This window comes from Dendrobates tinctorius, unplaced genomic scaffold (genome assembly GCF_039654945.1).
Source record: "Dendrobates tinctorius isolate UK_male_01 unplaced genomic scaffold, ASM3965494v1 ptg000022l, whole genome shotgun sequence".
Taxonomy (NCBI): domain Eukaryota; kingdom Metazoa; phylum Chordata; class Amphibia; order Anura; family Dendrobatidae; genus Dendrobates; species Dendrobates tinctorius.
Window position 1 is genome coordinate 81,621,484 of NW_027361690.1, and position 20,733 is coordinate 81,642,216.

The 20,733-nt window shown below is 41.5% G+C and overlaps 1 protein-coding gene across 3 annotated transcripts in view; it reads right to left on the minus strand.

Moving 5' to 3' along the window:
- The window catches only part of LYSMD4 (LysM domain containing 4), a 46,269-nt gene that overhangs the window by 3,794 nt on the left and 21,742 nt on the right, over window positions 1–20,733 (minus strand). For all 3 annotated transcript variants that reach the window (XM_073568806.1, XM_073568805.1, XM_073568804.1), the window contains one exon: window positions 8,895–9,180. In XM_073568806.1, the coding sequence (XP_073424907.1) occupies window positions 8,895–9,167 (273 nt within the window). In that variant the 5' untranslated portion in view covers window positions 9,168–9,180. The remainder of the gene's footprint in view (window positions 1–8,894; window positions 9,181–20,733) is intronic.

The window sequence follows — 20,733 nt, forward strand, 5'->3', positions numbered from 1 at the left end:
TAACCAGGAGGGTGAATGCAGCAGGACATAGAAACTGTGATGAAAATAGTTACATTCACACTGGCAATGATGAAAATGACCGAGATTTTCATAGGATTGTTCATTACAAAGCTCTCTACTGAAAGGTGTAGAAATAAATCGCAATTTCTCCAATATGGCACTTCTCCCCTTCTGAACTTTGCATTGTGCCTCTAAAGTACGGTAGTTTTCAATCACATATGGAGTACTGGAGCACTCAGGAGAAAGTGCACAACAAATTGGTGCATTTTCCACCATGAAGTACAATAAGTCATGAAAAAGTGTCAGAATCGGTGGGATCCGTTGAAGCGTTCCAGAGTTATTGCCTCAAAGTGACACTGGTCAGAATTGAAGAAAAAATGGCCTGGTCGTTAAGGTGAAAACAGGTATGGGGGTGAAGGGGTTAACAGAAGGGTACCAACAATCTGTATGTCCCCAGTCTTCCCCGGAAACAGTAAAACACAGAGTTCCTGTCCTCTCTATGGGGGAAGGAATAAGCTACTGCCAGGACTAACAGCAGCTTATATCTGGCTGCCGAACAGCAGGATGGAGTAACTAAAGCATAAATGGACAAGCCAGAGCTCCTCTGACAATCTTTTAGGAAAGAGATGAGAAACTCCAAAACACAGATAGTTGGATGATCCCAAACAAACAAAGTTAGGTTTCATAAACTTATCTAATGCGTATGGGGCCTCAACCCCTTTACCCCTGAGGGTGGTTTGCAGGTTAATGACCAGGCCAATTTTTACAATTCTGACCACTGTCACGCTATCTGGTTATAACTCTAGAACACGTCAATGGATCCCGGTGATTCTGACACTGTTTTTTTCGTGCCATATTGTACTTCATGATAGTGGTAAAATTTCATTGACATGACTTGTGTTTATTTGTGAAAAAAAAACAAAAAACAGAAATTTCCCACAAGTCTACTTTACATCAGCACAATTTTGGAACCAAAATATGTTTTTGTTAGGAAGTTCTAAGTGTAGGAAGTTCTAAGTGTTAAAAGTTGACCAGCTATTTCTCATTTTTACACTTTTTTTTTTTAGGGACCACATCACATTTGAAGTCACTTTGAGGGGTCTATATGATAGAAGATACCCAAAAGTGGCACCATTCTAAAAACTGCACCCCTCAAGGTGCTCAAAACCACATTCAAGAAGTTTATTAACCCTTCAGGTGCTTCACAGGAATTTCTGGAATGTGGAAAACAAAAACAAACATTTAACTTTTTCCCCCAAAAAATATTACTTCAGATCCTACATTTTTCACTTTGACAAGGGTGAGAGGGAAAAATGGACCCCAAAATTTGTTGTGCAATTTCTCCTGAGTACGCTGATACATCATATGAATGAGGAAACCACTGTTTGGACGCACGGCACAGCTCAGAAGGGAAGGAGCGCCATTTGACTTTCAAATGCAAACTTTGCTGCAACAATTGGTGAATGCCATGTCGCGTTTGGAGAGCCTCTGCTGTGCCTAAGCCCTAAACAATGAAAATCCCCCACAAGTAACACCATGTTGGAAACTAGGCCCCTCAGGGAACTGATCTAAATGTGTGATGAGCACATTGAACCCTCAGGTGCTTCACAGAAGCTTATAACCAGGGCTGTGGAGTCGGAGTCGGTATAAAATGGTCCGACTTCTAAAATATATAATAAATTGGGTACAGTAGTTCAATGCAGGATGTGCTGAATATTTTTTCATAGGAATTTGGGAAAGTTATGAAATGTCCTATAAATGGCTGTTCTATTCCTGATCTAAGGCTACATTCACACACAGCGTTTTTGCTGCGTTTTTTTGAGGATACGTTTTTCAGCTGCAAAAGCAGATCAGCTTTTTAAAAAACCGCATCACCTGAAAGGTTTTTGAGCTCATAGATAATGTTTTCAATAGCAAAAGCAGATTAGAAATCTGCTCTATCCATTTATCCATATCTGTCTATCCATATCTTATCTGTACCAAAAAGAATGAAAGCCGGGTAGCACACAGACTAACACTTTTTTTTTTTTTAGCACCAGGCAGGTACACCTCATAGCTGCCCAAAAGGACGCCCAGGACAGGCATTGCTCGTCTTCAGTAACACATCAACATCAATTGCTAGTTGGAATAAATAGACTGCATTCACCACATCTTAAGGTGCAGGCTTTATTTTCAAGTGTAGGGGTGTGCAGCATAAGGTTCTGCAGCAGCTGAGGTGTGCAGTATGAGATTCGGCGGAACAGTATGAGGTTCTGCCCCCCCCCCCCGGATAAAACCGTTTCTTATAGATATGGCGAACCCTCAGGTGGTCAATGGACACAGGTGGCTGAATTGAAGGAATTGCTTAATCACCTATTTACCGTGACTAAAAAATTACAAGCTGAGGGATTTAACTCCTGGCATTTTCATAAGGGAGTGGAAGAACTTGCTATTTTGCCTGTCCCAAAGAGGAGATTTAAATGCAGATGGCATTTCTGCTTCAATGAAACGGAGAGAGACACAGCTATTGGAAAATAAAATTTTTCTGGCAGCTGTTTATGTGGACCCAAGTCATCGTATATTGCTTGATGATCAACAGCTTACTAAAGGAAAAGAAGCTCTGACTGAGGTAGCAGTTAGGATGAGTGGCCTACAGGAGGACTGCCAGGTGCAAGAGGACTTGGGTCCTGACAGTGCTACTGCTGCCATATCTTCATCCTCATCAGATGAGGAGTTTGACTTTGACAAGTATTTGGATGATATGGAGCAGGCAAAGCGTTGCCACAAGGAAAAAGATTTCACTCCGTCTCCTATAGCAAGCAGATTGACCAGATTTCAGCAAAATGTTTCACTTGCTCTCAAAGAAAAAGAAAAATTCAACCGATCATCAAAACTGACTGTGCATAAGGCAATTCCTTTATACCCGGAAATTGTTAGAGATGTTGCCCATGTGGTTACAGCTTTGCCTCCAACCCAAGTTAGTGTAGAGAGGTTGTTCTCTGGCCTTAAAATTATTAGGTCAGATTTGAGGTCATCTATGAAGGAGGATCTGCTGGAGGCAATTCTATTTCTTAGAACAAATTCATAGACTGTACAAATGTTATTTAGTATGTTTTTGTTGAAAACTGTTTTTTGCCACTTACATAGTTTATTACATAGTGATTATATATATATATATATATATATATATATATATATATATATATATATATATATATATATATATATATACACACACACACACACACACACACACATACATACACTGTATATATATGTAATCGATATTACATAGTGTATTACATATTTACAATTTATTAGTTTTTGGTGTTCTAGAGTTGTATTCCAATAAATATATATTATGTTCTAAATGTCTTGATTATTGTATCATAAAAATGATTAAATGTCTGATGTTCACATTGTACTACAATAAATTTTTCACTTAAATATAAGCAATGTGTTGGAGTCGGAGTCGTGGAGTCGGTGGAAGGGAAATTTAGGAGTCGGAGTCGCAGGTTTGGCTTACCGACTCCACAGCCCTGCTTATAACGTTGAGCTGTAAAAATTAAATTTTCCCCACAAATAGGTTTTTAGCACAAAATATTGCATTTTTATAAGGGTAACAGGAGAAATTACACCAAACAATTTGTTGTGCAATTTCTCCTGAGTACGCCGATACCCCATTGAAGGGAAAAAAAAAAACTACTGTTTGAGTACACAGCAGGACTCAGAAAGGAAGACGCATCATTTGACTTTTTGAATGTAAAATTTCCTGGACTCATTAGCGCAAGTCATGTCCCATTTGGAGAGCCCCTGATGTGCCTAAACAGTGGAAATTCTCCACAAGTGACCCCAGTTTTGAAAAATAGACCCCCTCAAGGGATGTATTTAGATTCATGGTAAGCACCTTGAACCCCCCGCAGGTGCTTCACAGAAGTTTATAATGTTGAGCAATGAAAATAATAAAATCATATTTTTCTCACAAAAATGTTGTTTTAGCCCCCAAGTTTTAAATGTTTCTAAGGGCTAATAGTATTTTTTTTCCTGAGTCCGCCAATACCCTACATGTAATCGGGTAATAATTTTCAGGCACAGTGCAAAGCTCAGAAGGCAAGGAGCGCCAGATTTTACTGTTATGGTTTGCAGGTGCCATGACCCACTGGGAGACCCCATGAGGTGCCAGAACAGCAGAACCCTCCATAAGTGACCCCATTTTACAAAATACACCTCAATAAATTTAACTAGGGGTGCAGTGATCATATTGACACCATGGGTGTGTCACAGAATTTTAAACCATTGAGCAGTGAAAAAAAATAACTACGTTTACCTTCAAAATTTAGTTTTAGCCACAGATTTGACATTTTTACACAAAAAAGTGGGTAAAATTGCACCAAAATTTTACTCAAAATTTCTACTAAACGTGGCAATACCCCATATGGGGCTGTACAGTACTACTTAGCCATATGGAGAGACTCGGGAGGAAAAGAGCACTATTTGTCTTCTGGAGCGCAGATTTTCCTAGAAAAGTTTGCAGACTCCATATATAGAGCCCCTCATTGCTAGAAGAGCAGAATCCCCCCTCAAGTGACCCCATTTGGGAAACTATACCCCTTTGAGAATTTATCTACAGGTGTAGTGCAGATTTTGACTCCATGGATATTTTCCAGGAACAAGCAGCAATGAATGTTGCCATGTTAAAATTGCAAACTGCCGCTGTAGTCACCAGTACGCTATACCCAGCCCGTGCTTCTGGAGACATGCACCCATAAATTATGTGGGCTCTCATCGCTTCAGAAATGCCAAACATGGACGCTATATGTGGTTTAAATAAACTGTGGGGCTCAGAAGGGAGGGGGGCATTTGGATTTCGGAGCACAGAACGTGCTGAATTTCTTTGGTGGGCGAGAAGCCATTTTGCTTTTCCAGAGCCTTTACACTACCAGTAACGTGGAAGCCCCATATATTTCCGATAACAGATGAAACCCCCTGAGGGATCCATTCACTATAACGAGGCAGCAGAGTTACTCTGGCCTCTGTTCAGCGGTGTCCTTTTTAGAAGTGTGGCAGATGGCACTTTTAGGCACGCCTAAAAAGACGGACACCGCTGGATCACAGGCCAGACGGTGTCCACAGTGCCTCCATCTGTCTCACTATAGGGGATCTTCCACCAGAGGTTCCATCTGAAGCATGTATTTTCAGAGATTTACATGGAAACCCAGGTGTGCCAGATTTATAGCGGGTTTTTATGTTTGGCTGCTGTCACACACTAAAAGACGCTTTTTATTGCAAAAAAAAAATAGTTTTTGCATTACCACATTTTAAGAACTATATTTTTTTTCCCACATTTTGTCCCACAGAGTCATGTGATGCCTTGTTTTTTGTGGGACATTTTTATTGGTACCATTTCCGGGCACATGCCATTTTTTGATAGCTTTCTTTTCAGATTTTTGTGAGGTAGAACAAACAAAAAACAGCAATTCAGGATTTTCTTTGGGGGGGATGGGGTTTATGCTGTTCCACATGTGGTAAAATTGATAAGGCAGTTTTAGTCTCTGGGTCAGTACGATTAGAGATTCCTCATTTATATCGTTTTTTATGCTTTGGCACTTTTAGACAATAAAAACTATTTTATAGAAAATATTTATTTTTGCATCGCTTTATTCTGAGAGCTATAACTTTTTTATCTTTCCGCTGATGGAGCTATATGGCAGCTTGTTTTTTTGCAGGACAAGATGACGTTTTCAGCGGTACCATGTTTATTTAAATCCGTCTTTTTGATCGCGTTTTATTCCACTTTTTCTTCGGCGATATGATTATAAAGCATTGTTTTTTTGACTTTTTATGGTGTTCAAAAGGTCTTAACTAGTGGGACAGTTAGGTCGGGTTGCTGCGGACGTGGTGATACTAAATTTGTGTAATTTTATTGTTTTGTGTTTTTTTTCCCCATTTAAATATTTAGAGATGCAATATCTTGATTTTTTTTATTATTTTTTTTTTTTTTTTTTTAATTTTTCTTCAACTTTTTTACTTTGTCCCAATATGGGACAATCATTGTTTGCAGACTGATCTCTTCTACAGCATGGAGATGAAGAAGCATCCCCATGCTGCAGAAACTGTCAGCTCTGCACAGACAGAAACTTGCTCATCATGTCCTGGGCATGATCAGCAAGTTTGCTAGGTCTGGTGACCCGGATGTCGTCATGACAACGATGTAGACCCCGTGTCACACCGCAGGTCTCCGATCCAAAGGCAAAGGGGTTGCCAGTCATCTGCCGCCGGCTTCCGGAATGCTGTGATCGTGTTTGATCGCAGCATTTCGGGGGTTAAAGTGCCGGAGCAGTCTGTGAATCCTAATCAGCTGACACCCGGCGGCGATCACCCGCACCCCCAACACCCCCCCCACGTGTGCAGGTGATCGCGTGGACGTAATAAGACACAATATTCCGTCCCTGGTCAAATAGGCCCAGGGCACAAGGACAGAATATTATGTCCGATGTCAGAATGGGCTTAAAGCTGGCCATACACATACAGTGGCAGATAAAAGTTTGGGCACCCCCTGATCAAAATTACTGTTATTGCGAACAGATAAGCAAGTTGAAGGTGAAATGATCTTTAAAAGGCCTAAAGTTAAAAATGACACATTTTCTTGTATTTTAGGCAAAAAAAAACATTTTTTTTCCCCCCCATCTTTTACATTGTAAAAATTACAAAAAGGAAAATAGGCTGATCCAAAAGTTGGGGCACCCTCGGAGATTTGTGTGCTCGGATAATTTTGACCAAGGTTTCAGACCTTAATTAGCCTGCTAGGGTTATGGCTTGTTCACCTTCATCCTTAGGAAACAACAGGTAATGCAAATTTCCCAGCTTTCTAAAAACCCAGCCTTCTCTAACCTTGTGGCAAAAAAACAGCAGCCATGGGTTCATCTAAGCAGCTGCCTAAGGCTATGTGCACACGTAGTTTTTTTGGTGTGCGGATTTTGGAAAGAAAACCGCACGTAAATCCGCAAGACAAAAGTCCTGCGGTTTTGCCTGCGGTTTTACACCTCATAATGGATGAGGTGTAAAACTGCAGCGTTTCTGCACCAAACAATTGACATGCTGCAGATTGTAAACCGCAGCAAAACCGCACGGAAAAATCCGCAGCATGTGCACAGCGTTTTTTTCCATAGGAAATAAAGGTACTGTACAACGCAGCAGAATCTGCTGCGGACCCGCAGCTGCAGAAATGCTGCGGAACCGCAGCAGAATCCGCCCGTGTGCACATGGCCTAACACTCTGAAAATGAAAATGTTGGAGACCCACAAAGCAGGAGAAGGCTATAAAGAAGGTAGCAAAGAATTTTCACATATAGTCTGTCAAAAACCCCTGCTTGACTGCAAAAGACCTTCAGAAAGATTTATCAGACTCTGAAGTTGTGGTACATTGATCTAATGTTCAAAGTCACCTGCACAAACATGGTCATCACTAGTTTTCTTCTAATGACTCTTCCATGATGAGCGAGCGTGCTCGGATACAGTGTTATCCGAGCATGCTCATGCGTTATCCAAGTATCTTTGGTGGGTTTGAAAAATATGTTCAAACAGGCAATGCCCGCATCTGTTGTGGCTGTCCAACAGCTGCAAATCGTGCAGCCATGGAAACTTGAACCAATTACTCGACCACGCCCAAGCATTCTTGGCTACCATGATATCCGAGCATGCTCACTCATCACTAAATGATGGAAACATAACACCATCTGTAAAAAAGCTGAAGTTGAAATGAGGATGGCTTCTACAAATGGATAATGATCCTAAACATACGTCAAAGTCCACAACAGACTACTTCAGCTTGCGCCTTTTGAGGGTTTTACAATGACCCTCACAATCCCCTGATCTGAACATCATTGAAAATCTGTGTCTAGACCTCAGGATAGCAGTGCATGCAAGATGACCAAGAATAAATGAATGAAAATCCCTCAAACATGAATTGCAAGGCTCTTGTCTGGCTACAAAAAGTGTTTACAAGCTGTGATACTTTCAAAAGGGGGTGCTGCTAGGTACTAACCAGGGCTGTGGAGTTGGGAGTCATGGAGTCGGAGTCTTGGAAATTGAGAAGTCAGAGGTTTGGCTTACTTACTCCATAGCCCTGGTATGAGGGATTCGGAGTCATGGAAAATGAGTTGGAGGTTTGGCTTACCGACTCCACAGCCTTGGTACTAACCATGCAGGGTGTTCAAACTTTTGAATTCGTCCAATTTCCTTTTTGGGAGTTAGAATAGAAAGCCACTGCTAAACAGCTCTGGCAGCAGCTTCTCTGCTATAGTACAATAGGGCCGGGTGTTATAATTCAAACTTTGTGACCCATATCTCGAATATATCATCTGTCAGGGAGAGTGGGGAGGCACCCATACATATCAGGCAGTCTGTCGATCCTGACAATAACTTCTACTGCCAGAAGCTATAAGATGGCCATACACCATAGCAAGGTGTCATCCAACAACTATTCCTGTCACACTTTCCCTATACACTGCCGAGCATGCTCCAATTCAGAAAAGGGAATAAACTGCTCGCAGACACTTATTTCCTGTGGAAAGAAAAGGTCAGGTCATGTTGAAATCCAACAAGAGTTTGGCTGATTCGTAGAAAAGCAGTAGGTTGAGCGGACTTGTATGGCCACCTTGAAGGAGTTTCACAGCCAAAATATAGGTAATTGGCCTCAGCTAGCTACTCCAACTGGGGACTTGGTTGATTAGATCCTCAGCATTTGCTCGACGCAGGACATGTTTCCTGTGTTGGCACATGAATAGAGCAGTGTTTCAGGTGGGCTGATAGTACACTTATTTTAAAAGACAAGCTAGCCCCCTCTTCTTTGTCCCAGTCAATGCATCTATACAAGTATAGAGGACTATGAAAGGGAAATCAGCTGTACATTATTACCTTGCAGCTATACTGCAGTGCCAGTTTGTTAAGGTTGTCACTCTCTGTAATGGCGTGCTCCAACAGAACGATGTCACCAACTTTTTCTCTAGATGCACTCTGTCTGTGAAGCTCTCCTCCTCTTGCTCGCAGCTCCATAATGTCAAGTTCTTCTTCTGAGGAGCTGACATGGTCTGCAGACCCATTAGTAAATGTGTAAACATGGCTTCCTCGCGATGAATGGATCGTGGTCGGCGGATGGAATGAGTGAGAAGGACCCTTTTTCAGACGCATGGTTGTAAAAGCCCTGCAAGAACAAATAAGAAATTGAGTATCAAGTTATTGAAAGAGTTTTGGTATGTGAAATAGTATTAGGCTGTGTGCCCACGTTGCGTTTTTTTTTTAAGCGTTTTTGATGCGTTTTTCGGGGTCAAACTGCATCAAAAACGCTTATAAGAAGCATCCCATTCATTTTAATGCATTTGGCCCTTTTGTGACAATGGATGCGTTTTTTACCGCTAAGGAAACGCTTAGCGGTAAAAAATGCAGCATGTTCATTAATTTCCACTTAGGTCTGCGTTTTTAGCTATTTCCTATAGTCCAAAAGACGCGCGGAAAAAAACGCATCAAAAATGCACGCTTTTTGCGCAAAAATCGCGGCAAAAAAAGTGCATTTTCTGGGAAGGAGACCCGTTTTCTGAGCGTTCAAAAACGCTACTGTGGGCACATAGCCTTAAAATAAGACATGGACAGTCTTATACTAATACATGCAGGGTAATTAATGTATCACGTAGCTTCAGACGGTCACATCTGATATTACGTGGGCAGTAGGGTGTTTCATTTTGTATGGTAAAAATTAAAATGTCAAATTTTTGCAGACTTTGCCTACGCCCCGAGTCTCACTAATGTAAAAAGTATATATGCCAAATTTCAAGACGATCGAACAATATTTAGAGGTTGCACACTTATCAATTTAAAAAAAGTACGCAAAAAAAAAGATTTTCAATGTTAAGTATTTTTTTATTAGAAATTCAAACAATTAAAAACTTAGAATAATAGTGACAATAAACAGTAACATTGATAGGCAGTATCATGTATTAAATGGTTTACCCTTCCTCTAGTGTTAGGGTCGTGACCGACCCGTTTTAGGTTTTAAATGCATACAAATTCTACATACATTTGTTTATTGCATCAAGACTTTTTGACTTTTTCAGGAACTTATTTTTAAACAAAATACAATAAAATAAAACTATTTTACTAAATTGTAAAATGCTCTTATTAAAATTATAACATTTGTGTTGTTGGGGTCTATTTCGACCCAGGTCTAATATAAGAGTAAAAAAACAATAATAAGTCCCAAAACTGAACTCATAAACACAATATAAACCAACAGCCCACAGACAGCTCTACCGCCAACAACCTGAGTTAGGGACATGTCCAGGCATGTATGGCCAAATCAGCTTAGAGTTGGTACTTTGCAGAGTATACATCTCCAGTTTACACATGCAACAATGAGGAGAACATTTGATGTAAGCCAAATTCTGGATTATATCTTAGATGATAATGAATCAGAGGACACACAGCAGCAAACTGATACAGATGAACAGGTTTCTGAGGAGGAAGATGATGTGGAGTATCAACTGGAAGACACAGACAGTTCTGATCAGTCTGATGAGGAGGTCACTGGTGCTGAAGCTGCTCCCGCTGAAAGATTCAAATCCAAAAGTGGCAAGATCAGTTGGAGCTCAGTACCTCCAGATGTACATGGCAGGGCAGATGCTGCAAATGTCATAAAAATGACCCCTGGGATCACAAGGTTTGCTGTGACAAGAGTAAGTGACATCAAGACATGTTTTGATCTGTTTATGCCATTGTCAATAAAAAAAGTCATTATTGCCATGACAAACCTTGAAGGAAAAAAAGTCCACCGCAACATGTGGAATGACCTTCGTGATGATGTCCTGGATGCCTACATTGGTGTTCTTCTCCTTGCTGGAGTGTACAAATCCTGCAATGAGACCACTGATAGTCTCTGGGACGCATTGACAGGCAGGAATATTTTCCGGGCAACAATGTCACTTCAAAAGTTTCAAATGATATCAAGAGTCCTCAGATTTGACAGACACCAGAACAAAATCTGACAAACTTGCTCCCATCAGGGATGTTTGGGAGAAATGGGTGCAGCTCCTTTCACTGATGTTCAACCCAGGGCCAGAGGTGACAGTAGACGAACGTTTTCTCCCTTTCCGCGGAAAATGCCCCTTCCGGCAATACATGCCAAGTAAGCCAGGCAAATACGGCATAAAAATCTGGGCAGCCTGTGATGCAAAAACTAGCTATGCATGGAATCTAGATTTACACAGGCAAGTCTGCAAGCGGCATCCCTGAAAAAAACCAAGGTAAACGTGTAGTCCTCGATATGACTACTGGACTGCAGGGTCACAGCATTACTTGTGACAATTTTTTTACCAGCTATGACCTTGGACAAGAACTTCTCAGGCGGAAAATCACCATGGTGGGCAAGGTGAAAAAAAAACAAACCTGAGCTGCCCGCTGAATTGTTGCAGATGAAGGACAGGGCTCCACTTTCCTCAAAGTTTGTTTTTACAGACACCACTACTGCTGTTTCATACTGCCCCAAAAAATGACGGAATGTGGTACTGATGTCCACACTTCACAAAGATGCAGCTGTGTCATCAGGAAGTGACAAAAAGCCCAGAATCATCCTGGACTATAACAAAAACAAAGGAGGAGTGGACAACCTGGACAAGCTGACTGCCACCTACACTTGCCAGCGAATGACTAGGAGATGGCCAATGGTTGTATTTTACAACATCCTTGATGTGTCAGCATGCAATTCATTTGTGTTGTGGACCCACATTCACCAAGGATGGAATTCAAAGAAAAAAAACAAGCGGAGGATGTTTCTTGAGGAACTAGGAAGATCCCTTGTCAAGGCGCACATTGACCAAAGGGAACGAGTGCCCCGAGACCCAGCCGCTGCAGCCTTGGTCCGACAACTCCAGAGCTCAACAAGTGCTTCGTCCACACCCACAGCAACACAAAGAGCATCATAACCAGCATCCTCCTCAACCAGGCCTTCCTCAACAACAACCACAACCCCAGTGAGACCACCTGATTCTAAAAGAAAGAGGTGTCAGGTCTGCCCTAGCAATAAGGACAGAAAGACAAACACATCGTGCTTCGCCTGCAAAAAATACCTCTGCAAAGAACACACAAAAAGTGTCACTTTTTGCCACACATGCATCTAAAAACTAGTACTTAATTTCTGTTGATTTGATTTGCTTGACCTAGAAAAGCTACTTTTTATTATTGCTATTAATGTTAATATAATTTTCATCTTTTATTTGTATTAAAGTTCTATATATAAAAAAAAAAAAAAAATCTGTTTTTTGCCTTTTTCATAAAGTAGTTAGATATGGGCCAAAATTGACCCGTAACACCATAGATGTTACTAGAGTTAATAATATATATATATATATATATATATATATATATATATATATATATATATATATATATATTTTACATTTCAGAAATGTGTTCTAAAACCCTTCAGTAATAGGTAATAACAAACTTTTTAAGTTTATATTATTCTCTTGAGGTTCATTTGACAATATTTTTATATTGAAAATGAAGGGTATGCTCTCAAATGAAAGGCCCAGGGGGCCACAACAAAAATATTAAAATTAATCCTTCCATGGATGAGAAACCCTAACAAGGTAACTAAGAGACAAGAAACAAATTGGATCATAAATAACTGTTTTTAGGGTATCCTAGGGGTGATATAAGACACGGGTCAAAACCGACCCGTTAACATAAGAAAGAGTAATAGAAAGCTAACACTAGAGGAAGGTTACACTAATGTGCTGTGAAAGATGCAACTCCTTTTGTTCGCTTGGTGACGGCTTTTCTATGATACTCGACAACTATTAACAAGAACTGTTTGTTATTCATCTCTGATTGAATGATTAAACGTCTTTATCAGAGCAATGCCCCTTTCTGCGGTGTCATTCACCACCTTAAGAGCATTGACGGAGCTTCTTAGTGTATCACTGCAATAATCTTCTACGTCGTGGATCCCAAACAATTCAAAGAATGTCTTTGTTTTACTTGTAACAAAATCGCTGCAGCATTTTCCTTCAAAAAATAGGTTTTTACCTTCCATCCGTTTCAGTTCCTTTTTCTTTGCAGGTTTCATTCTTAAATTTTCAAACATCTTATCCTTCTCAGCCTGACGATACGTTCATCCAGAAATGCCAATCCTATGTTAGTTTCTGACAGATACCAAATGTGTCTCTTAGACACTGTGAGGGCACTTTCTCTGACATCTTTATCTGGATAGTATTGCAAAAGCTGTAGCATCTCCAAATAACACTGCCTCGTGCCAAAAACGGACATATATTAGACAGACAAAATGTGCTACTTTTCTTATTCCTTTCAATTCGGTATTATAAATATGCAATTGATTAGTGAATAGCACAATTGAGTACATATATGGCCTTTGCCATCCATCTTGCTTCAGTCAGAGCCCCTGGAACCCTAAATTTGAAGTCATTTTCATCCCAACCTCTAAGATATAGAAGTGATAGTTGCAATAGCTCTTTGTAATCTTCTCTCGGATGACTGCCATCTTTCAACACATTGTTGAGATAGTCCACCATTTTCACACGTTGTTCTTCATTTTCAACTACAGTGGGGAAAAAAAGTATTTAGTCAGTCAGCAATAGTGCAAGTTCCACCACTCAAAAAGATGAGAGGCGTCTGTAATTTACATCATAGGTAGACCTCAACTATGGGAGACAAACTGAGAAAAAAAAATCCAGAAAATCACATTGTCTGGTTTTTTTTTCATTTTATTTGCATAGAATGTTTTTATCTATACGTTTTTATGATGGTGTGAAATAAAGAAGAATTGTTTTTCATTATTCAGCTGTGTGATCCGACAACTTTTTTCTTCCTCTCATTGTGATCCGACGATCAGACGCAATTTTTTGGATCGCTGCTGGCAAATTCAAGGCTACCAGGCACATTGACAAGGTGAGGCATTCCGTTTTTCCCTGCATTTTTTCTGTTTACATGACTGCTGTATATGGAGAGGAAGCGCCATCAACGTTTCCAACAACTGTATAAAAAGCTCTTGTTATATGCGGTGTACAGTGAGAGAGAAGGCACACAGTAAACCATCTCTGCCTTCTCTATGGGGACTCAGCAATCCCTGACAGACAGCTCCCTATTCCTGCATCTACATGATCGTGTGCAGCTGCACTCCTATACAGTAATGATTTAGGCTGTCACTGCCAGGAAATGCCGGACCGCTCAGACATCTAAAGTCCATTGGTGGTCTAGAATTAGTTAAAATGGTTTAGGCCTCTTTCACACTTCCGTTTTTTACAATCAGTCACAATCCGCCAGGTTTTGAAAAAAAACGGATCCTCAATTTTTTTTTGAGGATCCGTTTTTTTCCCATTGACTTGCATTAATGGCGGATTGTGACGGATTGATGTCCGTTGCATCCGTTTTTTGTGAGGATCCGCCAAAAGTTGCTGTCCGTCACCATCCTCAAAAATTTCAAAATCTCTCTCTCTCTCTCTCTCTCTGGCCAGCGATTCCTTTAAATTTCTTCATTTTCAGGATCCGTCTGAAAACGGATCCTGTGCCATCCGTTCACATCAGTTGAGTACGGATCCGCTTGTCCGCCTTTTTGGCGGATTATAACTGATGCAAAAAACTGAAGTGTGAAAGAGGCCTTACTAGTAATATCACATTGATGACCTATTCTTAGTATACAGGGCAATGTGTAACTAAACATATGGAGCGTGCTCCAACCATGAAGTATGGAAAAAGAGAAAACAGGTGTTCGAAACCCATAATGCAAATAAAACAAGTATAGCAACACAAAAGAAGAAAAAGGTGGCTATGTATAGCAGGTCAGGCACACTGAATAACGATATATAACAATACATTAATTGAATCAGTGCAAATAATCTATGTGGAATAAAATGCATTGAACACATTTAAAAAGTATATAACAGCGCAAACTAAATAGAAGACCGAAACCAAAATACCATAACAATCTGTGCAATATGTGAAGATCCAAGATAATAAGATAACAAGGCCCACAGAGCTTGGCCCTTCATAGATTTTCGTAGCACTTGGCACTTTACACAGTACGTGATACGTTTGTAATTTCTATGCTAGAAGCTTTCATGTCTTATAGGACTAGATTGGGGGTATTTTTGGCCCCAACCCTTATCGTGGTGTTTTATTATGTCTTGTATTCAGTTGTGTACTGTTATGCACCTTTTATCTTTTTAAATGTTTTTCTGTATTTTTTGTGGCATGGGTTATTTGTACTCATTTACCTAAGAAACTATACATATATAGATACCGGTATATATATATATAAATTGTCATTCAGTGCATAAGACCTGCATTATATAGCTACTTTTTTTTTGCAAGTTGCTATACTACCCTTAATATAGGTTATGAACAGCAGATTGCTGGGGGTCCGACAGCAGGCACTGCCACTGATCAGCTGTTCAGAGCTCCAGCTGAATGGAAACAGTGAATGAAGCTGAACAGCGCACCTTTTATACAGTGATCTTCAGTCTCCAAGTGCTGACTCATGAAATACGTAATACAGGTGTAAGAGAAGCGGGATCCAAGACTACACATCATACCTTGCGGTACGTGTCAGCCGGTCAGTGTAAAGTCCTCAGTGGAGCTGATATTTGTTTCCTGCAGTTATAGACCTCACTTACACTGGATGATAACATATTACAGCAGCAGGCTTTTTTTTTTTTTTTTTTTACTGTTGACATTTCCTTCCAAGAAATGACTGTGTACACATCTTTTCAACAAGAGCTCACAGACACGGCCTTGTCCAACAGATGTGAATATGGAGCTATGGGATAAATATGTACTGGCAGACGTCCATAAAGCGAGAGCACAGGAAGCCACAATTAGAGCGAAGAATTCATAGGTTTACTCAATACACATCAAAGAGCACATCTGAAGAATACTGCTCATGTCTATGAAAATAGGATCAGACTAAAGGTCCCATTTACATTTAACGATGCACCAGCGATCCCGACAACGATACGACCCGGTCAGGATCGCTGGTGCATTGCTAAATGGTCACTAGTGAGCTGCCACACAGGCAGATCTCACCAGCGATGCAGCAGCAGTCGATACTTACCTGTCACACACAGCGAGGGTGACATCTTCCGCCTGCGTCCATGGAGTCGCTCGTCGGCGCCAGCAGGAAGCCGGCGACGAGAAATGGACCAGGCCGATCTCGCGCGACCAGCGATATCCAGCGGGGAGCCGGGTCGGCGGTAAGTGTCACATGTAGCGATATCGCTGTTGCGTCATAAAATCGGTGACTTTTTAGCGATATCAATAGCGATCTTGCTGTTTGAAGGGGGCTTAACTGAAAATATCTGAACACTTTGAAAATAAGGGGAAATTAAAGCCCTGTCCTGTTTGCTTGCTACATATACATATGGATATGTGACCACCAATCTGCACAGGGCAGGGCTATATATACATTCACACAGTTGTTCGAAAAAGCGTTTGCCCCCTTCCTTATTCTTTTGCATGTTTTTCACACTTAAATGTTTCAGATCACCAAACAAAATTAAATATTAGGCAAAGAGAACAAAATCCAGTTTTTAAAGTAAAGGGTCCACAGCTCTAAGAGATAGAGACTTTCCAGCACTGATCACTGGATATTGTTGTGTTTTATGAGATATTTTCTTGCTGTGTTTTATTAGTAATTTGCTTGCTGGTCAGTTCATGCTCAGGGATCAATGTTCTATTCAGTGACCGTAAGCAGAGGAAGACAAGCAGGCTGGATCTTATGTATACCTAAGGGGTACTTCACACATAGCGAGATCACTAGCGAGATCGCTGAAACGTCACAGGTTTTGTGACACAACAGCGACCTCGCCAGCGATCTCGCTACGTGTGACACGCAGCGCCGACCGGGCCCCCGCTGCGATCTCGCTGATCGTGCTTGAATGTCCTGGGCCATTTTTTTGATCGTCGGTGTCCCGCTGACCAGTGATGCTCGCTGTGTTTGACGCCGTAACAAAGACAAGCGACCTCGTTGAAGCATGTGTATCGAGGTCTGTATCGTCAGAATAGCTGCTGTGTGACAAGGTCCCAACGGCCGCCGGGGATCGCCGTATCGTTCTCGGGATTGCTGGAGCATCGCTATGTGTAACAAGACCCTAAGGGTCCCGTCACATTTAGCGATGCACCAGCGATCCCGACCACAATACAACCCGGTCAGGATCGCTGGTGCATCGCTAAATGGTTGCTAGTGAGCTGCCAAACAGGCAGATCTCTCCAGCGACGTAGCAGCGGTCGTTACTTACCTGTCAGACGCGGCGATGAAGACGTCCTCCCGACCGTGTCCACGCATCGCTCATCGGCGCCAGCAGGAAGCCGCCGACGAGAAACGGCCCAGGACGTTCTCGCATGATCAGCGATACAGCGGGGGAGCCGGTTGGAGGTAAGCATCACATATAGCGATATCGCTAGCAATATCGCTGCTGCGTCACAAAATCGGTGACGCTTAAGCGATATCGCTAGCGATCTCGCTTAGTGTGACGGGGCCTTAAGGCCAGACAGTAGATTGCTAACGGTAGATGTAATGCAATCATCCTATCAATCCCCTCTGTATCTCAAGGTTTCACACCATTGTACTCCCACTCCTAGGCCCATTGTGTGGATGGGAATAATAGACCCAGGGGAGCCATCACCACAGGGGTTTCACATCAGCCACAGGTGATGGAATATGCTTTGTTCTGTGAGCTAAAGAATAATGTTTAAGGGGGAGAGAGAAATTGACATAGGGGGTTTGAAGTGATTTCAATGTGAGAAGATCTGAGCTGGGATGGATGGAAGGATGGATGGACGGACTATGGAGTTTTGGAGATCTCAGACTGGGAACTTGTGGACTTAGGACATTGTATGTTGGCCATCTACATGGATTTGTTGTAAAACCATGGATTTATGGAATAAAAATAGCTGCATCGTTAACCTGCCTAGGTGATTTTTTTTACCCACAACCTTAGATCTTCACAATTATTAATTGAAAAAGAAATCCAAATGTCACAACTCTGTTGTTGGGTGTCCAGGGACAAGGGGCTCCTTTCCTGTACCTAAGACTAGGGGGGGCACCCTAGTTTACCCTGTTCCTCGGGTTACTTTTGATGGCGAAGACGCCAGGGCCATGTACCTTGCCTTAGCTCCTGAATCCGCCCTCAGTCTGTACCCTTCAACCGCCCAGGGAAGAGGTGAGTAGTAGTGTATCGTAATACACCAACCAGACTAACAAGGTAATATGAACAGGGATAACGAAAAATAACAAACATACCAATATACTCAGACATATATCAGAGGAATGCAACAGGGAGTGGAGGATGGTGTGAAACCAAATTAGGAGCAGAAGGGGAATTAACACACCTAAAATCTAGCAACAGTCTCAGATAAATCATAACACCTTCTCAAATAACCACCAACAACCTCCAGCCAAAAGACTTGCTGTGGTAAATGGAACCATGAATTCTGCTGTCTACCAAAAATCCTGAAGGAGAATGCCCAGTCATCTGCCCATGAGCTCATGATGAAGCGCACTTGGGTTATGCAGAAAATCCACAAAATTTAGACTTTGGAGTGGCCTAGTCAAAAGTTTTGACCTCAATCTTATTGAGCTGCTGTGGCATGACCATAAAAAGGTGATTCATGCTCAGAAACCATCCAATGTGGCTAAATTCCAACAATTATGCAAAGGTGAGTGGGACAAATTTCATCCAGAGCGTTGTAAAAGACTCACTGCCAATTATCGCAAACGCTTTATTGCAGTTGTTGCTGCTAAAGGTGGCTCAACCAGTTGTAAGGTTTTGGGGCAATAACTTTTTCACACAGGGCCCTGTAGGCTTGGATTTGTTTTTCCCTTAATAATAAAGACTTTCATCTGAAAGCTGCATTTTGTGTTTACTTGTTATCTTTGTCTAATATTTAAATTTGTTTGGTGATCTGAAACATTTAAGTGTGACAAACATGCAAAAGAATAGGAAATCAGGAAGGGGGAAACACTGCTCAAAAAGTAAAGGGAACACTAAAATACCACATCCTAGATATCACTGAATTAAATATTCCAGTTACAAATTTGTATTCATTAAATAGTGGAAAGTGTTGAGAAGAATAAAACATAAAAATGATCAATGTAAATCAAAATTAATATCCCATGGAGGTCTCGATTTGGTATATTAGACGCCTGGGCATGGTCTTGATGAGGATGTTCTCCTGAGGGATCGCCTTCCAGATCTGGATTAAAGCATTAGTCAACTCCTGAACAGTCTGTGGTGCAATGTGGATTTGGTGGATGGAACGAGACATGAAGTCCCAGATGTGCTCGACTGGATTCGGGTCTGGGGAACGGGTAGGCCTGACCACAGCATCAATGCCTTCGTCATGCAGGAACTGCTGACACACTTTGGCCATGAGACATAACATTGTCATGCATCAGGAGAAACATAGGGCCCAGTGCACCTGCATATGGTCTCACAATGGGTCTGAGGATCTCATCCCGTTACCTATCGGCAGTCGGGGTACCTTTGGCTAGCACATGGAGGGCTGTGTGGCCCTCCAAATAAATGCCTCCTCACACCAATATTGATCAACTGCAAAACCAGTCATGCTGGAGGCTGTTGTAGGCAGCCAAAAGTTCTCCACGGCATCTCCAGACTAAGTCACATCTGTCACATGTGCCTAGTGTGAACTTGCCCTCATCTGTGAAGAGCACAGGGCACCAATGTCGAATTTGCCAATCTTGGTGTTCTCTGGCGAATGCCAATCTCCCTGTACGGTGTTGGGCTGTAAGCACAATACCCACTTGTGGAAGTCGGGCCCTCATACAACTGTCATGGAGTCTGTTTCTGAAAGTTTGAGCAGACATGAATGTTAGTGTCCTGTTTTACAGGGCTCTGGCACTGCTCCTCCTTGAATAAAGGAAAAGTTCCTGCTGCTGAGGTCCTACTGCTGGGTTGTTGCCCTCCTACAGCCCCCTTCACACTCTCTAGGTGTAGTGGCCTGTCTCCTGGTATCTGCTCCATGCTCTGGACACTGTGCTGACAGACACAGATACCCTTCATGCCACGGCTCACATTGATGTGCCATCCTGGATCAGCTGCAATACCCGAGCAACTTCTGTGAGTTGTAGACACCACATTATGCTACTGTACCTCTAGGGCTGAGATCATTTACACTAATGAGCATCATTTCCTTGTTTTCAGGCATTTCCACTGAAGTTAGATCAACCTGTTATTTGATTTTCCACTTTGATTTTGAGTATCATTCGAAATCTAGACCTCCATGGGATATTAATTTTGGTTTACATTGATCATTTGTATGTTTTATTGTGCTAAACACATTTTACTACAGTTAGGTCCATATATATTTGGACAGAGACAACATTTTTCTAATTTTGGTTCTAGACATTACCACAATGAATTTTAAACAAAACAATTCAGATGAAGTTGAAGTTCAGACTTTCAGCTTTCATTTGAGGGTATCCACATTAAAATTGGATGAAGGGTTTAGGATTTTCAGCTCCTTAACATGTGCCACCCTGTTTTTAATTGGACCAAAAGTAATTGGACAGATTAAATAATTGTAAATAAAATGTTCATTTCTAGTACTTGGTTGAAAACCCTTTGTTGGCAATGACTGCCTGAAGTCTTGAACTCATGGACATCACCAGACGCTGTGTTTCCTCCTTTTTATGCTCTGCCAGGCCTTCACTGCGGTGGTTTTCAGTTGCTAT